Source organism: Gorilla gorilla, chromosome 1, assembly GCF_029281585.2.
Source record: "Gorilla gorilla gorilla isolate KB3781 chromosome 1, NHGRI_mGorGor1-v2.1_pri, whole genome shotgun sequence".
Taxonomy (NCBI): domain Eukaryota; kingdom Metazoa; phylum Chordata; class Mammalia; order Primates; family Hominidae; genus Gorilla; species Gorilla gorilla.
In genome coordinates, this window is record NC_073224.2 from 102,171,393 (window position 1) to 102,197,899 (window position 26,507).

Here is a 26,507-nt window from a genome sequence, read left to right on the forward strand (position 1 = left end):
CCTTCTTATTGATGAGCCCTGAACCACTGTTATTGTTTCCTCTGCCCAGAGAGACTTCCAAACACTCTGCTCAGCTTCTCATTTTCTCAGGTTTGACTTTGAAACTAGGAACACCTCAGTGGTGCCAGATGTTTGTCTCACCTCTGTGGAATTCCCCCTTCTCCAGAATCTTGACCCCTAAGTTCTTTTCTATCTTGGTAGTTCTCCAATGCTTCCAAACAGATATTTTAAAAATATTTTTGAACAGCTTTCCTAACTGTTCTTGATGGGAGGCTTGGTCTGGTTTGCAATGTCTTTGGGTGATTTCTATTTATTCTGCCTAGCTCAGTGAACTTGAAAAAGGAAGCCATTAACAGTACCCGGGGTATTTCTCAAACTTCTCAAATGTAAAATTCTGCCAGTAATAACTTTGAGAACCCATTGGAACAAAACAAGACATTGTGACACATAATTCAGCACCGCTCCTGGCAGCGATGCTGAGATGGACCATTCTAACGCCTTTTCTTTCCCTTGGCTTTCTTTATCTCTCCCAAACTATCAAGCAAAAAAAAAAAAAAAAAAAAAAAAAAAAAAAAAAAAATCTACAGGTACAAACCTCTTTTACGCTTTCCCAGTAGCCTGTTCCTCTATTTCTAATTATTCCCAATGTTAGGAATTCAAATTCATGTGTTTCTAACCTTAAATTTTGGAGATTGCAAAATAAGGCTCACAGAAGTGAAAATACATTATAAGAGTTCATATAATTGGACTCCTTCATCAGAAATGAATTACTATTCTTGCATATCACGAAAATAATAGTGCTTTCTCCATATCTGTATCTCTAAAATGCTGCTCCTTCTTTTGAGAACATTCTCTTTCTTTATTTCTCATTGTATGCCCCACTTCAGATTCTCTTGGCCTCACCTGTCTCCAGGACATTTGAATCCAGCTCCAGTCACTGCTGTTGGGAAAATAAATCTCGGGATCCCAAATCACTAAGCTGAAGAGGAAAGTCAAGCTGGGAACTCCTGAGGGCAAACCTGCCTCCCATTCTATTCCTAAAAAATGATAACTACTAAGATAAAAAAGCTACACACCTCCCTCACAATTTGCCCAAGAGGAAATTCCTTGGAGACAAAGGACAGACAGAACTTAGTCATCCCTCTGCTCACTGAGATAAATGTATATCTGATTGCTTCCTTTGGAAAGGCTAATCAGAAACTCAAAAGCATTTGTCTCTTATCTACCTATGACCTGGAACCCTGCTTCAAATTGTCCCACCTTTCTGGACCAAACCAAAGTACATCTTACATATGTTGATTGATGTCTCATGTCTCCCTAGAATGCATATATAAAATTTAATATAGAATGTAATATAAAACCAAGCTGTACCCCACCCACCTTGGGCACATGTTGTCAGGACCTCCTCAGGCTGTGTCACGGACACACATCCTTAACTTTGGCAAAATAAACTTCCTAAATTGACTGAGACCTGTCTCTGATATTTGGAGTTCACAGGACTAACTTTGCATGGATTGCATTCACCTTCATGCAGGCACACGATGATGAGACCTTATTCCATACCAATACCACAGGCTTATTTCCACCCTTCTGTTGATGCTGAGTCATCAAACACCAGGGGACACATATGTATGAGACAGAAGGGCAGGAGAGTTAACCCTCATAACAGGAAAAACAAAAGCCAGTAGAGAAATTCCTCTCTTCTTTTCCCAAAGCAGTTTGTTGAGGGATTGAAGATATCTTTAAACTATTCCCTCAAGCATAGTTTCCCGAGACACACTTTATACGACTTCTTGGAGGATAGCCCCATAGATTGAGCTGCCCAGATGCATTTAGTGGCAGCTACTTTGCAAACACATCCTCATATTAGCTTTGTTTATTTCCCTGTATATAAATCCTAACATTGCCTATGTAAAATAAAATGACAATTACTAATTTGTGGAGTTAGAAAGAAAAGAAAGAACCAAAAAATTAGACAACAGTACCATATAAGTCAGAAAAGGTAAGAAAATAATTAAAATATTCTAAATGTTTTATGCTATCTAGAAGAGAATGGTAAACATATTTAAACTTTATGCCTTGTTAGATTAAAATACATGACACATTTCTGAAGTAACCTCTAAAAAAAAAGTATAATTCCAAATCTTTAGTGAAAACATGGAAGAGGGGGAAAGGTGCAAAAAGAACTCAGTTAATCAAAAATAAAAAATAAAAAAGCCCGAAAAAAAAAAGCCCAGAGACCTAGAAAATGTAGAACAAATAGAAATAAAAAAGGAAGAATCAAAGTCTAAATATATAAAGAATCATAATAGGCCAGGGATGGTGGCTCAAGCCTGTAATCCCAGCACTTTGGGAGGCTGAGGTGGGCTGATCACCTGAGGTCGGGAGTTTGAGACTAGCCTGAACAACATGGAGAAACCCCATCTCTACTAAAAATACAAAAATTAACCGGGTGTGGTGCTGCATGCCTGTAATCCCAGCTACTTGGGAGGCTGAGGCAGGAGAATCACTTGAATCTGGGAAGCGGAGGTTGTCGTGAGCCGAGACCAGCATGGGCAACAAGAGCGAAACTCCGTCTCAAAAAAAAAAAAAAAAAATCATAATAAATATACATGGAACAAAATTAACAGTAACAAGACAGATGATCAGTTAGGACTTTTTTTTTTGAGATGGAGTCTTGCCCTGTCACCCAGGCTGGAGTGCAGTGGCGCCGCAATCTCGGCTCACTGCAAGCTCCGCCTCCCAGGTTCGCGCCATTCTCCTGCCTCAGCCTCCCCAGCAGCTGGGACTACAGGTGCCCGCCACCACGCCCGGCTAATTTTTTGTATTTTTAGTAGAGACGGGGTTTCACCGTGTTAGCTAGGATGGTCTCAATCTCTTGACCTTGTGATCCGCCCACCTCGGCCTCCCAAAGTGCTGGGATTACAGGCGTGATCAGTTAGGACTTTTTAATACAGCTGTATACATTAATACATCTAAAGCAAAAGAACTTAGAAAGGTTGAAAGTAAAAGGATTGCAAATATTACAAGTAAACACTCACTAAAAGAAAGCTGGTTTGTCTATGATAATATCAGACAAAACAGACTTTAAGACAAAGAGCAATGTAGGGATATAAAGGGATAACTGTGTCATGATATAAAATTTAATTCACCAAAATGTTAACACAATTCTAAACACATAAGCACGTAATAAAATGTGTTCCAAGTACAGGGAGCATAAATTGATAAAAACTGGAGAGGCTGACAAACCTACCATCATTGTGGGAGATTTTTCAACATGCCTTTGTCTGTGACTGGTAATTCAAGCAGAAAGCAAAAAGCAAAGATACAGGATATTTGAACAACAAAACTAACAATCTTGTAATAATGGACATATATCAATTTTGCACCTAACAATGAGAGAATACAAATTCTTATCAAGCTTGTATTTCTCAGATTAGATTATAAATTAACCAATTAGGCAAATATCACTACATTTTAAATAAAAGTATAATAAAAATTATTATTATTATTATTTTGAGACTGAGTTTTGCGCTTGTTGCCTAGGCTGGACTGCAATGGCGCCATCTCGGCTTGCTGCAAACTGCCTCCTGGGTTCAAGTGATTCTCCTGCCTCAGCCTCCTGAGTAGCTGGGATTACAGGCGGGCACCACCATGCCCAGCTAATTTTTGTATTTTTAGTAGAGATGGGGTTTCACCATGTTGGCCAGGCTGGTCTCGAACTCCTGATCTCAGGTGATCTGCTCGCCTCAGCCTCCCAAAGTGCTGGGATTACAGGCATGAGCCACCATGCCCGACCTAAAAGTATAATAAAAATTATGATAACAATGCAAATATGTCAGAAGATACAAGGTCTCTGTTACCCAGGCTGCAGCATCAAACTCCTGGGCTCAAGTGATCCTGCCACCTCAGCCTCCCCAGTAGCTAGGACTACCATGCCTGGCTAATTTTTTATTTTTATTTTTTTAGTAGAGATGGGGTCTCACTATTTTGCCCAGGCTGGTCTCAAACTTCTGGGCTTAAATGATCCTCCAGCCTCACCCTCCAAAAGTGTTGGGATTACAGGTGTGAGCCACCATGCCTGGCAAGAACATATCTTTTAAATAATGAGTCAAAGAAGAAACTACAATAAAAATTTAAATTTTTTGAACTGAATAATAATAAAAATGTTATCTATCAAAACTTGTGGGATACAGAAAGCAGTGCTTTGAAGGAAATTTACTGCCTTAAATGTTTTTAAAGACAAGAAAAACATGGCTGAAAATTAATGAACTAAACACACAACTTTAAGAAATAACAGAATAAACTCGAAGAAAATGGAAGGAAGGGGATAATTATAAGAGCAGAACCAGAGATAGAAGCAAAATAGAAAACAGGGAGAATCAACAAGGACAAAAGCTGGTTCTTTGAAAAATACCAGCAAAATAAATAAACCTCTGCAATGATTTATCTAAGAAAAAATGATAAGAAGTTAAAGGCAAATAATTGTTATCAGTCAGTTTTCACTATAATATGCTTTGGTAACTACAAAATCCCAAATCTCTGTGTTTATTTCTTATTTGCTATATATGTTGACTCTGCTGGGCTCTCCTCCACATGTATTCTTCATTCTGGGGTCCCCAATCACGCACATGCCATTCTCATGGAAGAGAGAAAAGAGCAAGAAAGCTGGTAGAAACATGTACGATATCTTTTAAAGTTTCTGTTCATGTACGATGATCAAGCCCATTGACAGCTGGTTGGGTATGCATTCTTCTGTCACAAGAGTCACCTCAAGTCACATAGCATTAGGTAGAAATGTATAGTCCTCTTATAAGAAAAGGAACAAATATTTGGAGAGCAATAACACAGTCTACCACAAGTAATATTATAAATGAAAAAAGAGCTATAAATACAGCAGAGATTAAGAAGATAATACAATCAATAACTATGCCAATAAGCTTAAACCCTTAGATGACATGGAAAAAATTCTAGAACCTATTATTTTATTAAACTGACTCAAGGAGAAAGAAAATAATTGAACAGTTTCATAACTATTAAATAAACCAAAGTCGTATTTTACAAACTTCACACAAGGAAAATACCCAGCCCAGATGGTTTTGCTGTGCTGTTCTGTTCTGTTTTGTTTGGTTTTTGTTTTTTGGAGATGGAGTCTTGTTGCTCAGTCTGGTCTTGAATTCCTTGCCTCAAGTGATCCTCCTGCTTGAGCCTCTCAAGTAGTTGAGATTATAGGTGTAAGCCACTGCACCCAGCTCCAGACAGTTTTACTGGTGAATTCTACTGATGCTTGAAAGGAAAATCACTCCAATCTTATTAAAATTCTTCCAGAGGATACAAAAAAAGGGAATACTCCTTATGTCACTTTATGAGCCTTGAAACCCAAACAGATCAAGACAGAATGAGAAAGGAAAATCACAAGTCCATGTTTTTCATAAACACAAATGCAAAAATCCTACATAGAATATAACATAGACATAGAATATATAGAGCACAATAGCATATAAAATTGAGACTTTATGGTCCAGTTGTTTATCCTAGGAATGCAAGGATAAGTAGTTTAATATAAAATCTATAAATGTCATCTATCATATTAACATATTAAAGGGAGAAAGAAATTGTGTGATGATTTCAATAGATGTAGAAATAAATTAAATTCAAATCCATTCAAGATTTTTAAATTTTATTCAACTAGGAATAAAAGGTACCTTCCTTAACCTGATAAAGGAGATTTACAAAACGCCTACAAAAATATCATTCTAAATGTTTTATCATAAAATATACAAAAATAATACTAAGTTTCCCTTTCAAATATCAAGAGCATCAAGAATGCCCACTATCACCATTTCCAATAACACTATACTGGAACAATGCACTGCCTTCTCCCCCAAACCAGTGTAACACTTTTTTTTTTTTTTTGAGATGGAGTCTGGCTCTGTCGCCCAGGCTGGAGTGCAGTGGTGCAATCTCAGCTCACTGCAAGCTCTGCCTCCCAGGTTCACTCCATTCTCCTGCCTCAGCCTCCCAAGTAGGTGGGACTACAGGCACCCGCCACCACGCCTGGCTAAGTTTTTGTATTTTTAGTAGAGATAGGGTTTCACCATGTTAGCCAGGATGGTCTCAATCTCCTGACCTCATGATCTGCCCCTCTTGGCCTCCCAAAGTGCTGGGATTACAGGCATGAGCCACTGCGCCTGGCCAAACCAGTGTAACACTTTAAGATAGATAAAAAGCAATAAGGGTTGGGTGTAGGAAAGGGGGAAACTGGCATTATTTTCAGATAATGATTGTTTACGTACAAAATCCAAAAGAATCAATAAATAAATTACTACAAACAAGAGTTTAGCATTGTGGCTGGATACAATATCAATGTACAAAAATCAAATTTATTTCTATATGATCATCAAAAAATTAGAAAGCATATTTTTAAAGGACATCACTTATAATAGCAACAAAAACTACAAAGAATCTAGGAATAAAATCCCCAAAAGATGTGCAAGATCTGGACAAAGAGGATAATAAATCCAAATTAAAGCATTAATGAAGACCTAATAAAAAGAGAGTTATCCCTTGCTTATGGAAGACTCAGAATCATAAAATGTCAATTCTCTCCAAATTTATATATTAGTTATTTATTATTCAATGCAATGCCAACAGGTTTTTGTTGTTGTTACTGCTGCGTGTGTGTGTGTGCAACTTGTTTGTGTGTGCAACTTGAGATGCTTGCCTTAAAATATGGGAAAACTAAAGACCAAGCATAGCCTAAAAAAAGAAGATGGATGAAGAATAAAAGGGAGATTTTGCACTACTAAATATCAAGACTTTTTATAAAGCTGTGGTAATTAAATAATGTGGTGTTGACATCAAGATAGACAAATTTTCCAGTGGAAGAGAATAGATAGATCAGAAATAGACCCATAAGTAACTGGAATGTTGATATATAACAAAGTTGGGAAAGGTGGGAAATTTGGGAAAGGTGGGGCTAGTCAATAAACAAACCTGGGGAAAAATAAAGGTCATTTGTATGTAAAAAGTAAAATGGGATCCCTACCTCACACCATATACAAAAGTAAATTCCAGAGAGAATAAGGATTTAAAGATTTTTAGGAGTAAGAGTAAGTGAATATATATTAGGGTAAGGGGAAAAGAAAAACAGGATAAATATTAATAAATTCAAAGTTAAGAACATCTACCAAAATAGAAAATGAAAGGATACATATGGAAGGATAAATTTGCAACACATATAACTGACAAAGAATCAGTGCCCTAAGTTTGTGAATAATGTAGCAAACAATCCACTAAAACAATAATAAAAGACTCAAACTGACTGTTATATAAAGAGCCAAAGATGGCCTCTGTATCTGGGTCCCTGAGTTGTTTATTTCTTCACAGCAAGCTGGTATCTATTATCTCAAAAGCCTTTCAGCACCTAACTCAAATGTTTATACATCCAGGCATTTTAAATATAACCCAACTAAGCAGATTTTTAGGCATTTAGAGCTGCTTGCCTGCTTTGTATACCTCATGAAACTGTGCCCAACATCTGTTAGTCATAGATAAGATAAATCTGTGGTTTATGAAGACTCCAATTTGCTGCTGCCCTTGGGAGCTTTCTGAAACAGAGACTTCCCACAGGCCGCTGAACAACATCACCTGGACATGGTAAGGCCACTCCCTTCTGGAAGTTTCCTTCTCTTTTCCCCTTTTGGATGGTTCCTCTCCACCCCCAATCTCTGGATCTTCTCATGCTGCCAGGGACTCCCCCTAAATACAAACCTGTCAAAGCTCACACAAATAAAGCTTGAGTGTGCTACTGTCACCTCCTGGTCATATATTTTTTCTTGCTCAGCCCTAAAAATCCCTCAAATGCCCTACACTGACATTTCACAGAAGAGAAACTACAGATGGACAATACATATTTAAAAGAGATGCTTAACCTCAATAAGGGCAGTTTGAAACCATGCATTAGCAAAAGCCAAGAAATCTGAGGTGTTAGAGAAGATGTGGATGCTGGTAGGAGTATAAACTGGTACAACCACTTTGGATAAAAATTTGGTACTATCATATAAAGTGGAATACTGGCATTCCAAAGTCCTATCAATTTTATTCCTAGGTAAATACACCCAAGAGACATTTTTGCACAGGGGCACCAGAAAGCAATGCTGATTTCCAACACTGTTGGAAAGAGCAAAAGACTGGAAATTGCACAAAGACTTGGCAGCTGGAGAATGGATAAATTATGGTACATAATGGATTTTTATGTAGCAGTGAAAATGAACAAAATGTAACTTCGGTCAATAAAGATGAGTAACGAAAAATGTACCAGGCCCAGGCCTCTAGATGAGAGTTTGGAAATACACACAAAACTAAGAAAAGTAAAAATACATTGCTTAGTAATATATATTAATGCGAAAAGAAATTAAAGCAATATAATAGTTGTGTAAACACAAATTCAGGATGGGAGTTACTTCTGATGGAGAGGCAGTGGCACAAGATGGGGACCACTTACAAGTTGATGAAAGTTAATTGATAATATTTTAGTTCTTGGTTAGCATGTCAAGTTAAAGAAGGTGTTCATTATATTATTTTAAAAATGAATTCGTTTAATTTAATTTAAACGGGCCATTCAAAGACTACTGGTTATAATGTATTATTGGCTAATTCTGTGGTCTATTTTTTAAAAGAGGATTGTACCTACGTATCTTCTCAGGCCTTCCGGCCCAACCACGTTACAAATGACTAAGGAGTTCAATCAAGGCCATGGGCAAAAATGCAGCATCCTAAACCCATGTACCTACTCCCCACCGTACCCAAAACAGCGGCATTAACACAACGTAAAAAACCAAGGAAGACGTAGCAACAAAAACCTTAATTTCCTAGAGCGCAAACAAAAGAGGTTGAATCACGTGGTTCTTCCTCCCACGACCGGCGCGCCAATGATGTCACCAATCTGCGACCAGACCATTGATTCCCGACTGAAGGTAGAGAAGGCTACGTGGTGGGGGAGGGTGGGGGGAGGGTCGCGGCCGCACTGGCAGCCTCCGGGTGTCCGGCCGTGTCCCGAGGAAGTACAAGACCCGGTAAGAGCCTCTGTCCTTCTCGGCCACACCTGCCTGGGCTGGAACGCGCGGCCCATGCGGCCTCTCCAGTCTCTGGCGTTGATGTTAGAGGAAGCGCGGGGGCGCCCCGGCAGGGCACTGAGGGTGGCCGCAGGGCTGGGTGGGGACGCAGCTGGTAGGGGCACAGTGGCCGGTCTCGGCAGCCTTCCAGGAGGCGGACGCCCGGGCCGGTGTACTTTTGTGCGTGTGTGCGCGCCCGTGTGTGCGCGAGTGTGGGCGGCAGAGGCTGCGCACGGATGCTCCGGCGCGCGTGCCAGCCGGAGCCCCGCAGCTGGGTACCAAAGGCCCAACAGCTGGGTACCAAAGGCCCTTGTTTCCCTCTCGCCGGCTCCCCCGCCTCGGAGAGTGACTGGAGAGTGAGGTGCCTGGGACTCGCCGCGGTAGGCGCTTTTGCTGCGCCTTCTACCACAAACTGCGTTAGGACCGGCCCTTTATCCCAGAGATAACATCGCCGCCCTGGCGTGCGTTCCACAGGGAAGGCGTAGGAGGCCACTGTGGAAAGCTCACTGCGGGGTCACGGCCGCCGCGCTCAGCCTGTCTGGCCTGGTGCAGGAGGCCTAGTTGCGTCACCTCCCCTTCCTTCTCTGTTTAGCTTGATTTGGGGGCCCCACTAGAGGGTAATCCGGCTCCAGGTGTTTCGTGTTGGTATCAGAGTTTGGGAAACTTGCCTTCCAAAAAGGGATACCTGTCATTGGATTTTGAATGTTGTGTGGAGGAGCCCAAGTATGCAATTAGCGGAGGGAGCAGAGTCTAGGCTGCCACGGGAGGAGACTTGCAAACAGAGGCCTACACAGTGTCTTGTTGCTAGAGAGGGAGGCAGGATTGCTAGAGCGGGTCATTGGGGGCAGAGAAGGCAGGGGCGTCAAACTGTCAGCAGTTGTGATGCCAACTTCTTTCTCTACCAGAGAAGCCTTGTTCCCATCCTTTTAAAGATCTCTTGAAATATCTTGTTCGTTATTTACAAACAGTTAGTGCTTGCTATATGGGAAAAAGGGAAATAGAGTGGAAAGGGGACATGAACTTTGGAGTCAGGTCTGCCACTTAGCAGCTGTTTGACATTGAATGAGTTATTTAACCTCTCCACTCCTACTTGGGCTTATCTACAAAATGAGGATAATTATATCTACCTTGCCCGGGGTGTCAGAATTCGAAGTGTCTAGCTATTATTAGTAAGGGCCCAGTACCCAGGAGCTTGGACTTGCTCCCTTGCTGAAGGTTTCCTATTGGTACAGCTGCTTGAGAAGCAGGGGAACTTTTTGCTATTTTAGATGTTTGCTATTCTGCCAGATATGATATGCAGACTTGGGGGTGGTGGTGGAGGGGAAATCTCAAAATCCATAATCTCTCTGCTGTACACTTCATTAAATTCTAGAACTGCAAAGAGGTGAAGATCTCACTTTAGGCCGGGTGCAGTGGCTCATGCCTGTAATCCCAGCACTTTGGGAGGCCGAGGCAGGTGGATCATGTGAGGTCAGGAGTTCGAGACCAGCCTGGCCAACATGGTGAAACCCCGTCTCTACTAAAAATACAAAAATTAGACCAGCATGATGGTGCACATCTGTGATCCCAGCTACTTGGGAGGCTGAGGCAGGAGAATCGCTCGAACCCAGGAGGTGGAGGTTGCAGTGAGCCAAGATCCCGCCATTGCACCCCAGCCTGGACGAGAGCGAAACTGTATCTCAAAACTAAATAAATAAAAAAAAAACAAAAACAAAACTCACTTTATTAATTATAGCTTCTCATTTTATTTTATTATTTTTCAATTTTATCCCGAGTAGCTGGGATCACAGATGTGCACCACCATGCCTGGCTAATTTTTTTTTTTTTTTTTTTTTTGAGACAGAGTCTCACTCCATCGCGCAGGCTGGAGTGCAATGACACGATCTCAGCTCACTGCAAACTCTACCTCCCGGGTTCAAGTGAGTCTCCCTCCTCAGCCTCCTGAGTAGCTGGGATTACAGGAGCGTGCCACTATGCCTGGCTAATTTTTGTATTTTTAGTAAGACAGGGTTTCACCATGTTGGCCAGGCTGGTCTCGAACTCCTGACCTCAGGTGATCCACCTGCCTCGGCCTCCCAAACTGCTGGGATTACAGGTATGAGCCACAGTGCCTGGCCTATGCCCGGCTAATTTTTGTATTTTTAGTAGAGATGGGGTTTCACCATGTTGGCCAGGCTGGTCTCGAACTCCTGACCTCAAGTGATCTGCGCACTTCGGCCTCCCAGAGTGATGGGATTACAGGCATGAGCCACCGCGCCAGGCCTTTCGCTTCTCTTTAGCGCTTGCTACGTACCTGACACGGTGTTGAGCACTTTACATATACTAACTTATTTCATCCCTCTAGCAACTGAGTGCACTAAATATTATCCCCATTTTACAGATGCAGAAGTGAATCTTGGCTAAGGTCCTGACATTAATTAATGGCAAAGCTGGAACTTGAAGCCAGCTGTGTGGTTCGAGTCTTGCTCTTTCCCAGTGTCTAGCAAGTCTTGCTCTTGCCCTTGCTCATCATCAGGCTATGTGGTTTGAGTCTTGCTCTTTCTCAGTGACTAGTATCCCAGCAATGTAAACCTGGTGCAGTGGGGGAAAGGAGGCCCAGACAGAGTTTAGTGGGCCAGGATTGGCTGCAAGAATAGCATCTCAAATTGTCTAATGATACATTATCTTTTATTTTACGTTTTTTACTCAGCATTGTCCAGATATGAACCAAGGTTTGGCCTTTTCACCCAGAGAAAAAGGACAGGCTCATGGGTACACTGTGCTGGGATGATGGGCTCAAAGTAGGTATTCAGAAAATGCTTGTGGAAAAAAGAAATCCTGAGGCATTGTTATTTCTGCCAGAAGGAGGCCCAGTGCTTATTACACACAGGCTCCTTAAGCCAGCTATTTTTATACTATAACACACTGTAATATGAGCATTTTTCTGATTCATGGATTTAAAGATTTGAAGCCCTGTTTCAGACCAAGATTGGTAGTATTATCTGTGACCAACTGATTAGAGTTCTCAAATATGTGAACAACAGAATCTGAGCTTTTGGGCTTCTGTAGTAATCTCTTGAGATAGAGCAATTTGTTTTGCTATAACATCTGTGAGACTTGGACCTTAATGGGTACAACTGCTTGAGTTTTCTGGAGAACACTGGATGATTGTTTGACATCAGGGATAAAGAGTTCAAAACATTAAGTTTGTCTCAAAATTAAATATTTGGGAAAGACCTGTGATTGATGTGCATTCATTGTAGGAATAGTACACTAGTTTTAAACAGATGATATTCCTGGTATTTTTGATGAGCTATTCTGTGTCTTAAAGATGTTTAAAGATGACTTGTAGTTGTATAGTGAACTATTAGGAACATACAAAATTTATATAACCCATCCATATAGATTGTGACTTACACCCCCCTCAGTTCTTCCACCCAAGGAGGTCTAGTTGCTGCTTCTATACCCTCTGGTTACCTTGAAGCTACCTATTTCACCATCTTTATCAGACTTAATAGGTGAGACCCTCTGACATCAGCCTCCCTTTCCTTCTGTACCACCCCTTGCCACATGCACACAGAATGAAGCTCTCCTCCAAAAGGACTGTATATTAATCTACTTGCAAGTGGCACAAACCCAGTGTAAATTAACTTAAGCAAAAAAAGTTTTTTTCCTCCCTTTGATTATTTAACTAGAAAGTCCAAAGGCAAGCTTCAGGCATGGCTGGATCCTGGGGCTAAAATGATGTCATGAGGGCTTTGTTGGCCCTTCCTTTTTCCGCTCCGTTTTCTTTATTGACTTCATTCTCTCTTGCTGCTTTCTTTTTCTTTTTTTTTTTTTTTTTGAGATGGAGTCTTGCTCGTCTTGCTCTGTCGCCCCCAGGCTGGAGTGCAGTGGCACGATCTTGGCTTGCGGCAACCTCCGCCTCCCAGGTTCAAGTGATTCTCCTGCCTCAGCCTCCCGGGTAGCTAGGATTAGAGGAGCCTGTCACTACCCCTGGCTAATTTTTGTATTTTTAGTAGAAATGGGGTTTCACTATGTTGGCCAGGCTGGTCTTGAACTCCTGACCTCAGGTGATCTGCCCGCCTCAGCCTCCCAAAGTGCTGGGATTACAGGCATGAGCTACTTACTGTGCCTGGCCTTCTTGCTGCTTTCTCTATGCATACTGAAAAAGCTCCCTGTCAGCAACCCCAAGCCTATGACCTGATGGCTGTCTTTTAGCGTTGTAAATTAACCATTGCTGACAAGGAAATAGGGAGACCACAATTGGAGAGGTCTACATCATAGGCTTACTCTTGGGATGAGGAAGTAAACTGCCCGTCCATAACCTTATGGGATGGGGAAGTTCAGAGGTCCTAGGCAGGCAGAAACAGCACATGACTACTGCAGGGGTGTGTGTATGCACACATATGTGCTTACATGTATGCTCTTATCTCACTTCTTTGGGGTCCTTCTAGAGCCTTCCAACTGGAATGAATCCAGTGGGTTGTGTTTGTCCATCAAACTTTGATTCCCACTGTGGCATCCATTATGTGCTCTCCGTCCTTTCTGTACCTTTGCATCTGCTGTTTGGGTTGCCCTTCCCCATTGCTTCATCTGGCTGATCCTTCTAGATTCAGGTCATGCTTCTCCCAGAAGCCTTCCTTGACACCTTCCTTAATGAGCTAGGCATCCCTTCTCTCTGCTCCCATAAACACCTGAGCACAACCCCCTTGTAGATGTTATTTCTGTTTGATAATTGTCTGTTTATTGGTCATGTCTCCACTAGACGGAGAGCCCCTTGAGGACAGAGTGCCCTTTGCTTTGTATTCCTTATCTCCTACCCTTAGCTAGTATTATTTGTCTTCATAGCACTCATAACTGACATTGTATATTTATTTGTTTATTTATTGCCTGTCTCTCCTCATTGACTGTCTTTCATTAGCTTCATGAGAACAATGTGGAAAGGAATTTTCTTTGTTATCAAAGCAAAACAAAACTACCTTGAGGCTTAGGACAGTGCCTCATACTGGCATATAGTATATGTTCAGTAAATGTTTATTAAATGAATGAATGGAAATCTTCCCACAGGAAGAAAACACTGGCATTATGTTGATGAACATTCCAGTCTGCATGATAGATACACTTCTCACTGTAAAGATCTGAAACTTGAGTACCATGGCATCCCAGGAAGGCAGCACACCTCTTCCCATATGTGTTTGAACCTGCAGAGGTCAGGCCCAAGGAGCCTCTGGCTGGAAATTCTACCCTGTGTGATGTTTCACTCCTCTCAAACTTTTCTGAACTTTGATGGGTTGTATATTAAGGCCTTCTCCATATTTTGAGGCCCTTTCCTTGGAGTATTTATTTTTAAAACATTTATTTAAGCACTTACAAGGTGACAGGCACTGTTCTTAGTCCTTTATAAATAGCAACTCACTCTTGGACTGGAGTTTGGGGACCAAGGGTTGTCAACTTTAAAACTTTTTTCTTTTTAAGTACCAAAACACTCAAGAACAGAAATAAGACTACTCTGCATCTAGTCCATCTTGCCCTCCAGAAGTAGAGCTATCTAACAGCCTGATATAGGTCTTGTCCCTGCCCTTTCCTCAGGTTTTTACAGCCATAGCTAGTAAATATAACATACTGCATCTCATCGCCTTTGTTTGGTCTTCACCCAAACGCAGCCACGCTCTGCCGCAGGATATGTGGCAGAGCCAGGTGGGGAATCAGTGGCTCAGAGCCCACTCTGCTTTTCAGGACATGGGCTGCTCAAGCGTCTGTCTTCAGCCCTCTCCCAGGGAGGGCCTAAACCCACATCCTCAGGCCCCTGCAGAGCACATCCATCTTCCTGGTTACATGTTATGCCTTATCTGTGGGAACCCTAGCCATGCCACACCCACCCCTCAACACATGAAGAAAGGGAAAAAAATACCCCTTTCTTTCTTTTGACAACAACAAAAAAGTACTTCTCCTACAAATAGAGACTTGAAATGACAGGGTTATTATTTAACCCCGCTCTTACTCCAAACATCCAAGCGGCAGTTTCAGCCTAGCTGCAGTACTCTGTTGTAGTGCTTAGTCCTGATTTGCTTCCTAAGAAGTGAATACCAGTTTCCACTGCCATCAGCAATGCCTGAGTACTTACTGTGCCTCTCCCTCACCCTACCCTCCTCTCCAGAACTGAGTATTTTACTAAAAAAGGAAAATCTTAGCTAAATTTGAAATAGCATCTCATTTTAATTTGCATTTTTTATTATGATTAAGTTTGAGCCCTTTTTACCCATACTGAGCCATTTTTATTTCTACTTTTTAAATTTTTGGTTAATGTTTTGTCTATTCACTTATTGTGTTTAAGTGATTTTTAAAATATACAAATATTCTGAAAAACATGAGTTTTTCCTCATGGTAATTTTTACAAGCAAACAATTTTATTTGCAGTTAATTCTTTTTAGTTTATTGTTTGCCATCTAATTTTGGCTTTATCATTAAAAATACAAATCTATTTTTCATTCTTTTGTAGACAAATTTTATTCTTTTTTATTTCTTTTGCTTGTGAGCATAAAAAGGTTTTTTTCCTTATTCTGTATTCTAGTTTTTTTTATGGTTTGCATTTTTACATATGACTTTTAAAAAGCTAGCATTCAGTTTTATTTCAGATTTTAATAAGATATTTGATGAAAATAGTGTAATATTTTAAATAAAATCAGTTTTAATTAAAGGTCTATGTTTTGTCTTAAGGATGTTTATATTACTGTACTTATATTTTTTCTTTTTAAATAATTTATCAGAATAGCGAACAGCTTGCTTGACAAAACTAAGATTCACATATATAGATAATCATAATTTTAGTGTTCTTAGCGTTTCCATAAATTGCTGCATGAAAAGATATTTATGTGTGGCTGTCTGGTTTAAAGAGGCACTCGTGCTTGGCAACAGCTTTTCAGCATGTAGCCAAGATGATGAATTCAGCCTCTTCCAGTTCCTCTTCCTCACTATTTCCCTAAGATTTTTTTCATGGGAGCATAACTATGTGTATCTCTGTGCACAGATTTTATGTGTACCTTTCAATGTATTTTAACAAAAATATATCCATTTAACTATCCAAATCAAGAAATAAAACATTTTCATTACCTCAGAAAGCTCCCCTGTGGTAGTCACCACTACCCCCAAAGGCCAACACTATTGATGTCTGATATCTATCACTATAGATTAGATTAGTTTTGCCTGTTCTAAAATTTCATGTCAGTATGTGGTTTTGTTTGTGGCTTCTTTCAGTGAGGATCAACCATGTTGCATGTGTCAGTATCCATTGTGTGAATATGCATCAAGTTATTTATTCATTAGTTGATTGACATTTGGGTTATTCCAGTTTGGGGCTATTAAGAAGAATAAAGCTCTATGAACAGTTTTTTTCCTGTTTTTTATTGTAGTAAAATACACAACATAAAATTTACCATCTTAAACCATTGTTTGTTTGTTTTTTTTTGAGACGGAGCCTTGCTCTGTTACCCAGGCTGGAGTGCAGTGGCACGATCTTGGCTCACTGCAACCTCCACCTCCCAGGTTCAAGCAATTCTCTGCCTTAGCCTCCCAAGTAGCTGGGATTACAGGCACCCACCACCATGCCCAGCTAATGTTTGTATATTTAATAGAGACGGAGTTTCACCACCTTGGCCAGGCTGGTCTTGAACTCCTGACCTTGGGTCCACCCGCCTTGGCCTCCCAGAGTGCTGGGATTACAGGCATGAGCCACCGCGCCTGGCCCGTAAACCATTTTTAAGTGTATAGTTCAGTAGTGTTAGGTATAGTCACATTGTTGTGCAACGAATCTCCAGAACTTTTTCATCTTGCAGATCTAAAACTATATTCATTAACAACTCCTCTTTTCCCCCATCCTCCAGCCCCTGGTTCTATGGACATTCTTGTACAAGTCTTTTTGTGGACATTTTTCTTGGGTAAGTACCCAGGAGTATAAATGCTGGGTCTAGCCTTAGAAGAAACTGCCTTACAATTTTCTCGAATAGTTAGTCGTACCATTTTATGTTCCCACAGTATACAAAAATGCTAGTTTGCTTCATATCCTCACCAACATTAGGTATTGTGAGTCTTTTTTATTTTAGCCATTCTGTAGCTGTGAAGTGGCATCCCATTGTGGTTTTATCACATGTTCTAGTCAGTTATTTACATGTCTGTTCCCATTACTAGACTGTGAACTTCATAAGGGAAGGTTCATGCAGTAAGTAGTTTTGTTTTTTTTTTGTTGTTGTTGTTCTTATTAACCTTCCTCTTCTTATTTTGAGGGTGATACATGCTTTATTATTAAAAAGAACTTAAAAATTATAGAAAGCTATTAAAAAGCCAATAAAATCACAGGTTAGCCCACCTCTCAGACATCATCAGGAGTATTTTGGTCTTTCAGGCAGTGCTGTGTTGGTTCGTACAGACAGAACAGTTCCCATGATGGTTGATTCAGCAACCCAGCATTGTTCCAGCCCGCTGCCTTGCCATCCTCTGGACATCACTTATTCCCAGCGAGGAGCCCTTTTCTCAGACAGCCCCAGACAGATTGTTTTTGTGGTTTGCTGGCCACAAATGTATCACATGTATCACTGACAAAAGAAGTAGAATCCTCAATACTGGATTAAATTAGATTAATTAACATCCTTCCTCTGGGGCTGGGGAGAGAACCTGGCCTTCTTAGGAAAGTGGACAGAATCAGGGCACTCTCAGAAAGGGAGGCATAGTTCTAGCGTAGGCCACTAACATTATCTGCCTCTTTTTTTTTTTTTTTTTTTTTTTTTTTTGAGATGGAGTCTCACTCTGTCGCCCAGGCTGGAGTGCAGTGGCACAATCTCAGCTCACTGCAACCTCTGCTTCCCAGGTTCAAGCGATCCTCCTGCCTCCGCCCCACTAGTAGCTGGGATTACAAGTACCTGCCACCACGCCCGGCTAATGTTTGTATTTTTAGTAGAGACGGGGTTTCGCCATGTTGGCCAGGCTGGTCTCAAACTCCTGACCTCAGGTGATCCACCTGCCTCGGACTCCCAAAGTGCTGAGATTACCGGCATAAGCCACCACGGCCGGCCTGCTTCTTGGTGGTTTTATTTAATTTTTTTACACTTAGTCTTTCAATACATTTGCAATTTGTTTTGGCTTATTAATATAAGGCTAGACCTAGACTTTTTTTTTTTCCAAATAGCCATTCAGTTGGCCCAGCTCCATCTGTTGAATAACGCTTTTTCTCACTGCTGTTTTTGGTTCCTCATCATGCATTGGATTTCTGCACATACTAGGCTCTGTTTGGAGGGAGGTGGTTCTTTTCTGTTAGTCTGAAGCTCTACTCTTGCTTTATACCAGTGCTGCCTTGGTTTAATTAGCGTAGCTGTCTTCTTTTTAAAAAACTGTTTTGTTTGTTCTTGTACTTGAACTTTATTTATTCCCATCCAATGACCTATTAATTACATCTGAACTTTAGAGTAATCATTTTGTCAGGTATCCACTCCTTACTGCCCCAACCTCATAGTATTTGCAGTAAATCGTTATTTAATTTGATATTAATTAGTATTCATAAAGTATTCTGCCATCACATTTGAGACTGGTATGTCCTTCTATTTAAGACATATATTCCTCAGCAGAGTTTTGTAATTTTCCACATGTAAGCTCTTCACATTTCTTAGGGTTAGTCCTAGATACTTCTTTTTTTTAATTTAATGTTTTATTTGCTATTAAGAATATAGTATTCTTAATAGCAAATAAAACATTAAAGTATATAAAGAATATATACTTACTATATGAAGAATGTATACTTATATATTACTATGGTAATGTATATATTACTATATAAAGAATATATACTTTATATGCATATATACATATGCATATAAAGAAGCTATTGTGTTTTATATGTTTCTCTTATATTCAACCATATTCCTTGACTGGTATTGGTTCTAAGAGTTTTTCAGTTGATCCTCTTGGATCAACTAGGGTTATGATGATATCATCTACAAATAATCTATTTTTCTTTTTAATAGTTTATCTCTTATTTTTGTTTCATAATGTAGAATATGTAAGAATTTCCATATGTAGAAAAGATATTAAATATATATATTTAACATGTGTTAAATACCATATTTGTTTTAAGACCACTGAGCATAAAGACTTGCTATTGATTTAATAACAGATTTGGGGGGCACTATATTAAATGTATACTTACACTGTAATTCATATTCCAATATCAGAAATGTTAGGATGTAAAAAGCAGTGCATCTTAGAATTAAGGAAAATAACAATGGTAATGGTAGCCCTCCTTTTTCTCATTTGAGTGGTAGTGTCTAACTGTTCCGTTCTACATATGATATTGGCTGTTGATTTATGATAGACAGTCTTTATTATTAAGGGGTCCTCACACATCTTCCTGTTTGGAAGAGGTTTTGTGTTGGTTTAATCAGCTTAGGAGGGAAAGGTGATCATCAGGGTCACTTTCATGCAGAATCCCACCTCTGCCCACAATTCCTGCCTTCTTTGAACTTTCTTTGTTAAAGTAAGAATCTAGACTCTGGCATCAAAGATTGATATGCTAAGCAGAAGTTTACTGCCCAGCAGAGAACCAGTTGAGTGCAAAAGTTAGGCTCTGAGATCTAAGCCTTGAGGGTGGCAATGAGGGATGAGGTAGGTTTTTAAAACTCACGGTCTCCATCCCATATTAGGAAATCAAAGTCTCCAAATGCTACTTATTGGCCAGTGTTATCTGGACTAGGTATTTTCTAAGCAACAAGCAGGACAGGACGCGTGCAGGGGTTTTTGATAAGTTATCTCTCACTATGTCTATGAGTCAGGATAATAGTGCCCCAGTCATTGTTTTGGTAGAAGTCCAGTCCACTGGCTAGGCAGCCATGTTGGGATTCATCACTTTGTAGTTTTTAACTTTTTACTGTATTCCATATTGGGAAGTTCAGCCCTCCTCTGAGATACCCACTGTCCACTAGAACTCCAGACAGAAGTGCTGGAGAGGGCAGTGGGCCAGGTCAGGAAGACATAAGCCAGAGTTGAAGTACAACAGTGGAAAGAACAAAGTCTTTAGAGCAGTGCCTCTTAACCTTCGTTCTGGGTACACAGATCTATCTGGGAGTCTGAAAGCTATGGGCTCTCTCTTGAGGGAAATGCGCATGTTGCGTTTTTCAGTAAATATTTTTGAGCACGCTGAAAGCAAAACACTTGTATAGCCCTAGCTTCTTGGAACTTGTAGTAAGAGAGACAGATATTTACCAAAAAACCACATGAAGAAATGTAAAATTACAAGTGTAAATATGCTCCAAAAGAGAGGAGGGGGTCTTGAAATCATGTGATGGGAGGGGGTAGGGGTTAGAGCTCAAGCTCTTCCTCCAGAAGTGTTGACTACCCTGAGATCTGAAGGGCAAATCATAGGATAGTGGAAAGGAGGAGAAATAATCCAGAGAGAGGGGCAAGTATGTGGCAGGAGGGAGCATGGCAATCTAGAGGGAGGGAAAGAAGGCTCAGGGAGGCTGGGGGACAGAGAGATGGGGCATGGTCCAACAGAAGGGAGAAGGATGGCAGGGCTAGGCCATGTAAGGCTTTGGAGCCATCGTGTAAAGATGTTTGCCTTTGTCTTAAGAGCATTAGGAAGCCATAAAAGTATTTTTTTGTTAATAATGTAAATATTTGATATGCATAAAAGATTCCTGCAGCATATATGTATCACTGAAATACAACAATGAAACGAATGCACGTGAACCTAACACCTTCCCCTGAATGAGAACCTTATCTGTATTGCTGAAGCCTCCCTTGTTGCCTCTTGGATCCCATCTGCCTGTGTTCCCCCTCCCCCCCTTAATTGCTAGTTTAGAATTTTCTTGAATTCCATGCATGACATGATCAGATTTTGGTTTTCAGAGATCAAACAAGCTGTGTCGAGAAGACTGGATAGAAAAGAGGCCAAAGTACATGCGGGGAAACCAGTTTGGAGGTTGTAATCACAAAACACAATCTTACTAAAAGTTTGTCTGCATTTTATTTTATTGCCTTGGAAATTTATTTCTTTCACAGATGATTTATTTTCATCATTTAAAAAATATAAATTAATGTTATCTTCCTAGAAAAAAATAAAATCAGATAAAACTAAAAGCTCTAATTCTGTTGGACAATAATGAGAAGGCTGTACTGTTTGGCTTAACTAAAAAATGTGGCGAGGCATGGTGGCTCACGCCTGTAATTCCAGCACTCAGGGAGGCCAAGGCAGGCAGATTGCTTGAGCCCAGGAGTTCGTGACTGGCCTAGGCAACATAGTGCGGCCCTATTTCTACGAAAAAAAATTTTTTTAATTAGCCAAGCGTGGTGGTATGTGCCTGTAGTCCCAGCTGCTTAAGAAGCTGCGGCAGGAGGATTGCTTGAGCCCAGGAGTTTGAGATTGCAGTGAGACATGACTGTACCACTGCACTCTGGCCTGGGTGACAGAGACCTTGTCTTTTAAAAAATAAATAAATAAAGGACATCATGGCTGTGCATAAGTACATCTATGACAGCTAGTCTGTTTTGGCCTTTTCCCTTTGATGTACCCAAATGCAGAAACTCCTATCTCGCCTAGCAAAGCCTCTGGCAGTCCTGGACTTGGAGCTCCCTGGTTTGTACTGTCCGGCAAAGATGCTGTAGTAGTTTCCCGTGGCTGTCTGCTGTAAAAAAATAACCACAAACTAGTTGGCTTAAAACAACAGAAATTTATTATCTGACAGTGCTGGAGCCCAGAAATCCGAAATCAGTATCACTGGGCCATGTTGGCAGGGCTGTGCTCCCTCCAGAGGCTGTAGGGGAGAATCCATTCCTTGCCTCTCCCAACCTCTGGTGGGTGCTGGCATCGCTTGTCTTGCGGCTGCGTCGCTCTAGTCTCCAAGGCTAGCATCTTCGAATCATTCTCTACTCTGTCTTCACATGGCCTTTTCCTCTGTGTGTGTAGGTGGAAATTTTTTTGAACTTGCCAACACTAAAAGAAACACTTTTAAAGACCAGTGGTCACTTGAAAATGGCTGTCAAATTCCAAGAAAACCAGTTCGCTGAAAGTCAGTTCTACAAAAGCCCCTCCATCCTACCCCTTTGCCTCCTCAGTTTCCTCCTCAATCTTCTGCTCTACAGCAGCAGGGAGACAGCAGAGCACATTTCCTCTAAATTCTATTAAGAAGACAGAATAAAAACTGGTCAATTAAGACTAGGTAGATTTAAGAAAAAAGTAAATGCAACATATTGGTTGTTTCGTAAATTGGTTATCCAAGGAATTGACCATTTGGCAAACTGACTTTCGGCAAATTGGCTGTTGGTGAAATCAGCCTATTTCCCTGAGAAACACTGCAGAAGTCAGGGCAGTGGCTGCCTTGAGCCTGCCCAGGACAGGACTGTGATTGTCCCCTCCTTTCTACAAGCCATGGAGATAGGGGCATTGCTCTTGCATGAGGCTGGGACTGAGAGCAGCCCCCTACAGGCTGGATCTGGATCCTAGGGAAGAAGAAGATGGGAGATCTCCCCCTTTGGGTCCCGACTCAATAGAACCCAAATGTAGGCCAGTAGCGGAACCTCTGTGCTAGCCAGAGTCAGGCCAGAAGTCAGTCAGGTGCTGCATCCAAGAAAAATCTAGCATCGGAGAAGCGGCTTAAGGGTGTCAGGATATAATGTATAAAACCACAAGTTGTATAGGGTCACCCTGTGGGGTAGTTATCCGACTGAATGTACATTTATTAGTTATACATACTTGCAAAAGATTGCACACAGGCCTGTTAGTCATTATTATTAGTATTATTTTACATATGTAATATTATTGCAAATGTTATATCTTTATTATATAATACTTAAGCCTGGCACATATAGCTAGTTGATAAATACCACTTTTTTTCTTTGTTACTAGATAACTTACTGGAGTGGATAAATGCACTTAATAGCTTTTGGAGACCTCTTTTTCTTCTGGGGGTACCTGAGGCATTTCTTGCTTTCTTTTTTTTTTTTTTTTTGAGATGGAGTTTCGCTCTTGTTGCTCAGGGTGGAGTGCAATGGTGCGATCTCGGCTCACTGCAACCTCCGCCTCCCAGGTTCAAGTGATTCTCCTGCCTCAGCCTCCCTAGTAGCTAGGATTACAGGCATGTGCCACCACACCCAGCTAATTTTGTATTTTTAGTAAAGACGGAGTTTCTCTATGTTAGTCAGGCGGGTCTCGAACTCCCGACCTCAGGTGATCCACCCACCTCGGTGTCGCAAAGTGCCGGGATTACAGGCATGAGCCACCGCGCCTGGCTGCATTTCTTGCTTTCTTGTAACTTCAAAAGCCAGTTTTAGCTGGGAGCAATGGTTCACGCCTGTAATCCCAGCATTTTTGGAGGCCGAGGCAGGCGGATCACATGAGATCAGGAGTCCGTGACCAGCCTGGCCAACATGGTGAGACCCCCCCTCTACTAAAAATACAAAAATTAGCCAGGCATGATAGCGCGTGCCTGTAGTCCCAGCTACTTGGGAGGCTGAGGCAGGAGAATCACTTGTACCTGGGAGGTGGAGGTTGCAGTGAGCCGAGATCATGCCACTGCACTCCAGCCTGGACAACAGAGTGAGATTCTGCCTCAAAAAAAAAAAAAAAAAGCCATTTCTGGTCATTAACATCAATAGAATATATGTCAGCATAAATACTGCCACAGAGCACTACTCAGCCAGTTGGGCAACTCACTCTTCTCTACCAAAAGCTTTACAGGTTATCAAAGCAAGTGGGTTTACTGTGGGAGGCTACTGTGAATTTTGGAAATTAATGTTGAGGGACTAGCGCAGTGGCTCACGCCTGTAATCCCAACATTTTGGGAGGCCGAGGCAGGCGGATCACGAAGTCAGGAGATTGAGACCGTCCTGGCTAACACGGTGAAACCCCGTCTCTACTAAAAATACAAAAAATTAGCCAGGCATGGTGGCATGCGCCTGTAGTCCCAGCTACTCGGGAGGCTGAGACAGGAGAATCACTTGAACCTGGCAGGTGGAGGTTGCAGTGAGCTGAGATCGCACCACTGCACTCCAACCTGGGCAACAGAGCGAGACTCTGTCTCAAAAAAAGAAAGAAAGAAAATTAATGTTGTTAGGAACTGTTTTAGTGGAATAAAAACTCAATGATAAAGAATTGAGGAGAAACAACGATAACAAAAAAGGAGGGCAATAAATTTGTGCCTAGCAACTCCGAATTGCTTACTATACATTTCCTAAGAGTTATTCTAAAATGATGCCCTGGTACTTAAAAATAACTGAGCAGGCTGGGCGCGGTGTCTCACGCCTGTAATCCCAGCACTTTGGGAGGCCAAGACCGGCAGATCACGAGGTCAGGAGATCGAGACCATCCTGGCTAACACAGTGAAACCCCGTCTCTAATAAAAATACAAAAAAATAGCTGGGCGTGGTGGCAGGCGCCTGTAGTCCCAGCCACTCGGGAGGCTGAGGCAGGAGAATGGCGTGAACCCAGGAGGCGGAGCTTGCAGTGAGCCAAGATTGCACCACTGCACTCCAGCCTGGGTGACAGAGCGAGACTCCATCTCAAAACAAACAAACAAACAAACAAAAAACTAATTTATTACTTTCTTTGATAATATGTTGCAAGTTGTTTAGAATACATTCACAGGCAGTACATTTCTGTCCCAGTATCACTGTATGAGCAAATACTGAAGGAGTTTGCAGACATCTGCTTTACAGTAGACAGGGAGATAGATGTTCCAATTGGATATAGCCCATGTGTGTAGTAAAGTCTGGTTATAGGAAATTACAGATTAAAAAAGACTGTTGTTGTAAACATGTATCCCTGCACGCAGTAAGGTTAAACAGAAGATCCACAACAAACCAAATTAACAATTACTAAGTCAGACTAACAGTTACTTATAGTTAAAAAGCAAGAATAGCAGGGATTGGAAAACAAAACCAACTCAGGAGCCCTGGTAATAGCATGTCCTTTCCTATAGGTGGGGAAGTCTCACCCCCTGAATGCACCTATAGAGCTAGAGCTTGGCACTGCTATGTGGAAGCCAGACTTCTGAGAATACTGAGTTTCTGAGTACTTCATTTTTAGACAGTAACTCTTAATCATTTAGGTGGTTTTTAATAAGTAGCCCTAGGTGGTATAGATACATCTGGGGTCATTTCACAGGCCCCTGGGGAGGTGAGCCATTCTTTATAGGAAGAGCTCCTCCCTTGAAAGGACTGACCACCTATGTGTTGGCAGTGCCGTTACGCACGGGGAAGTTACGCACAGGGAAAATGCTCGAAGGGTAGGCACAGATGAATGATGAATTAACAATGGGTGATTTTTATTGTGTTTGCTTGTCTGTATTTTCTGAAATAAACCTATTATTTTTGGTTAATTTTTTTAAAGACTTTCATCCAACTCGTCAAGTTCCTACAATAGAACAGTTAAAAAAAAAAAAGACATCATCACCTCACAACCATGGGGGAGTTAAAACAATTACTGAGGGGGAGGAGATGAAACGTTTATGAATAAGACTGTCTGCAGTTACTTGAGCTGCTACGATTAAATGACAATAGGAGTTGTTGTTCTTTCAAGGCATAAACTGACCTTCTGTTGAGGAAAGTCACTGCTTCGCCACTGTGTCCTATGTTAGATTAAAAGGGGTGGGGGGAGCAGCAGTGCAGCTTCCCTCGCACAGTAGTTGTGATTAAAGCTTTTCTGGATCATTTCTGAAGAAGGGTAAAGGCTTTCAGATTGTCTTGCCTGAAGACAAGAAAGCAGAGGTAAGATATAACTCCTGTTACTTAAACGGAGGAAAAAAAACATGGGGAAGTGGACTGGAATTGCAACAGCAAGAGTTTGTTGTGGTTCTTGTTTGTTTTTACCTTTTAAATTTGTGAAATACAGCATATATATACAGAAACATGAATAAAACGTAAATGTATAATGAAATTGTTGGAAAGCAAACATATGTAGCCACTACCCAAGTCAAGAGCTAGAACATCACTGGTACCCAAAAGATTTCTTCCCAGTCAAAACCCCCACCTTTCTCCCTAGAAGTGATTAACCACAATTTTGTCTTTTTTTTTTTTTTTTTTTTTTTTTTGAGACGGTGTCTTGCTCTGGCTCCAGGCTGGAGTGCAATGGCACAATCTTGGCTCACTGCAACCTCCGACTCCCTGCTTCAAGCGTTTCTACCACCTCAGCCTCCCCAGTAGCTGGGACTACAGGCACATGCCACCATGCCCAGCTAATTTTTTGTATTTTTAGTAGAGACGGGGTTTCACCATGTTGGCCAGGATGGTCTGGATCCCCTGACCTCGTGATCCGCCCACCTTGGCCTCCCAAAGTGCTACGCTTACAGGCATGAGCCACTGTGCCCGGCCTCATTTTGTCTTTTATGCAGAGCATACTATAGTTCGGTTTTGCCTGGCTTGGGACTTTCTGTA

The 26,507-nt window shown here is 41.3% G+C and overlaps 1 protein-coding gene across 4 annotated transcripts in view; it reads left to right on the plus strand.

Annotated features, from left to right (window-relative positions):
• Positions 1-8,480: 8,480 nt before the first annotated feature.
• The window catches only part of ADAR (adenosine deaminase RNA specific), a 47,092-nt gene continuing 29,065 nt past the window's right edge, over positions 8,481-26,507 (plus strand). For 2 of the 4 annotated variants that reach the window (XM_055360603.2, XM_055360609.2), the window contains exon 1: positions 8,922-9,077. In XM_055360603.2, the coding sequence (XP_055216578.1) occupies positions 8,934-9,077 (144 nt within the window). In that variant the 5' untranslated portion in view covers positions 8,922-8,933. Of the gene's footprint in view, positions 9,078-26,507 lie in introns of all 4 variants that reach the window. The other 2 variants (XM_055360613.2, XM_055360621.2) reach the window with 2 other exon arrangements.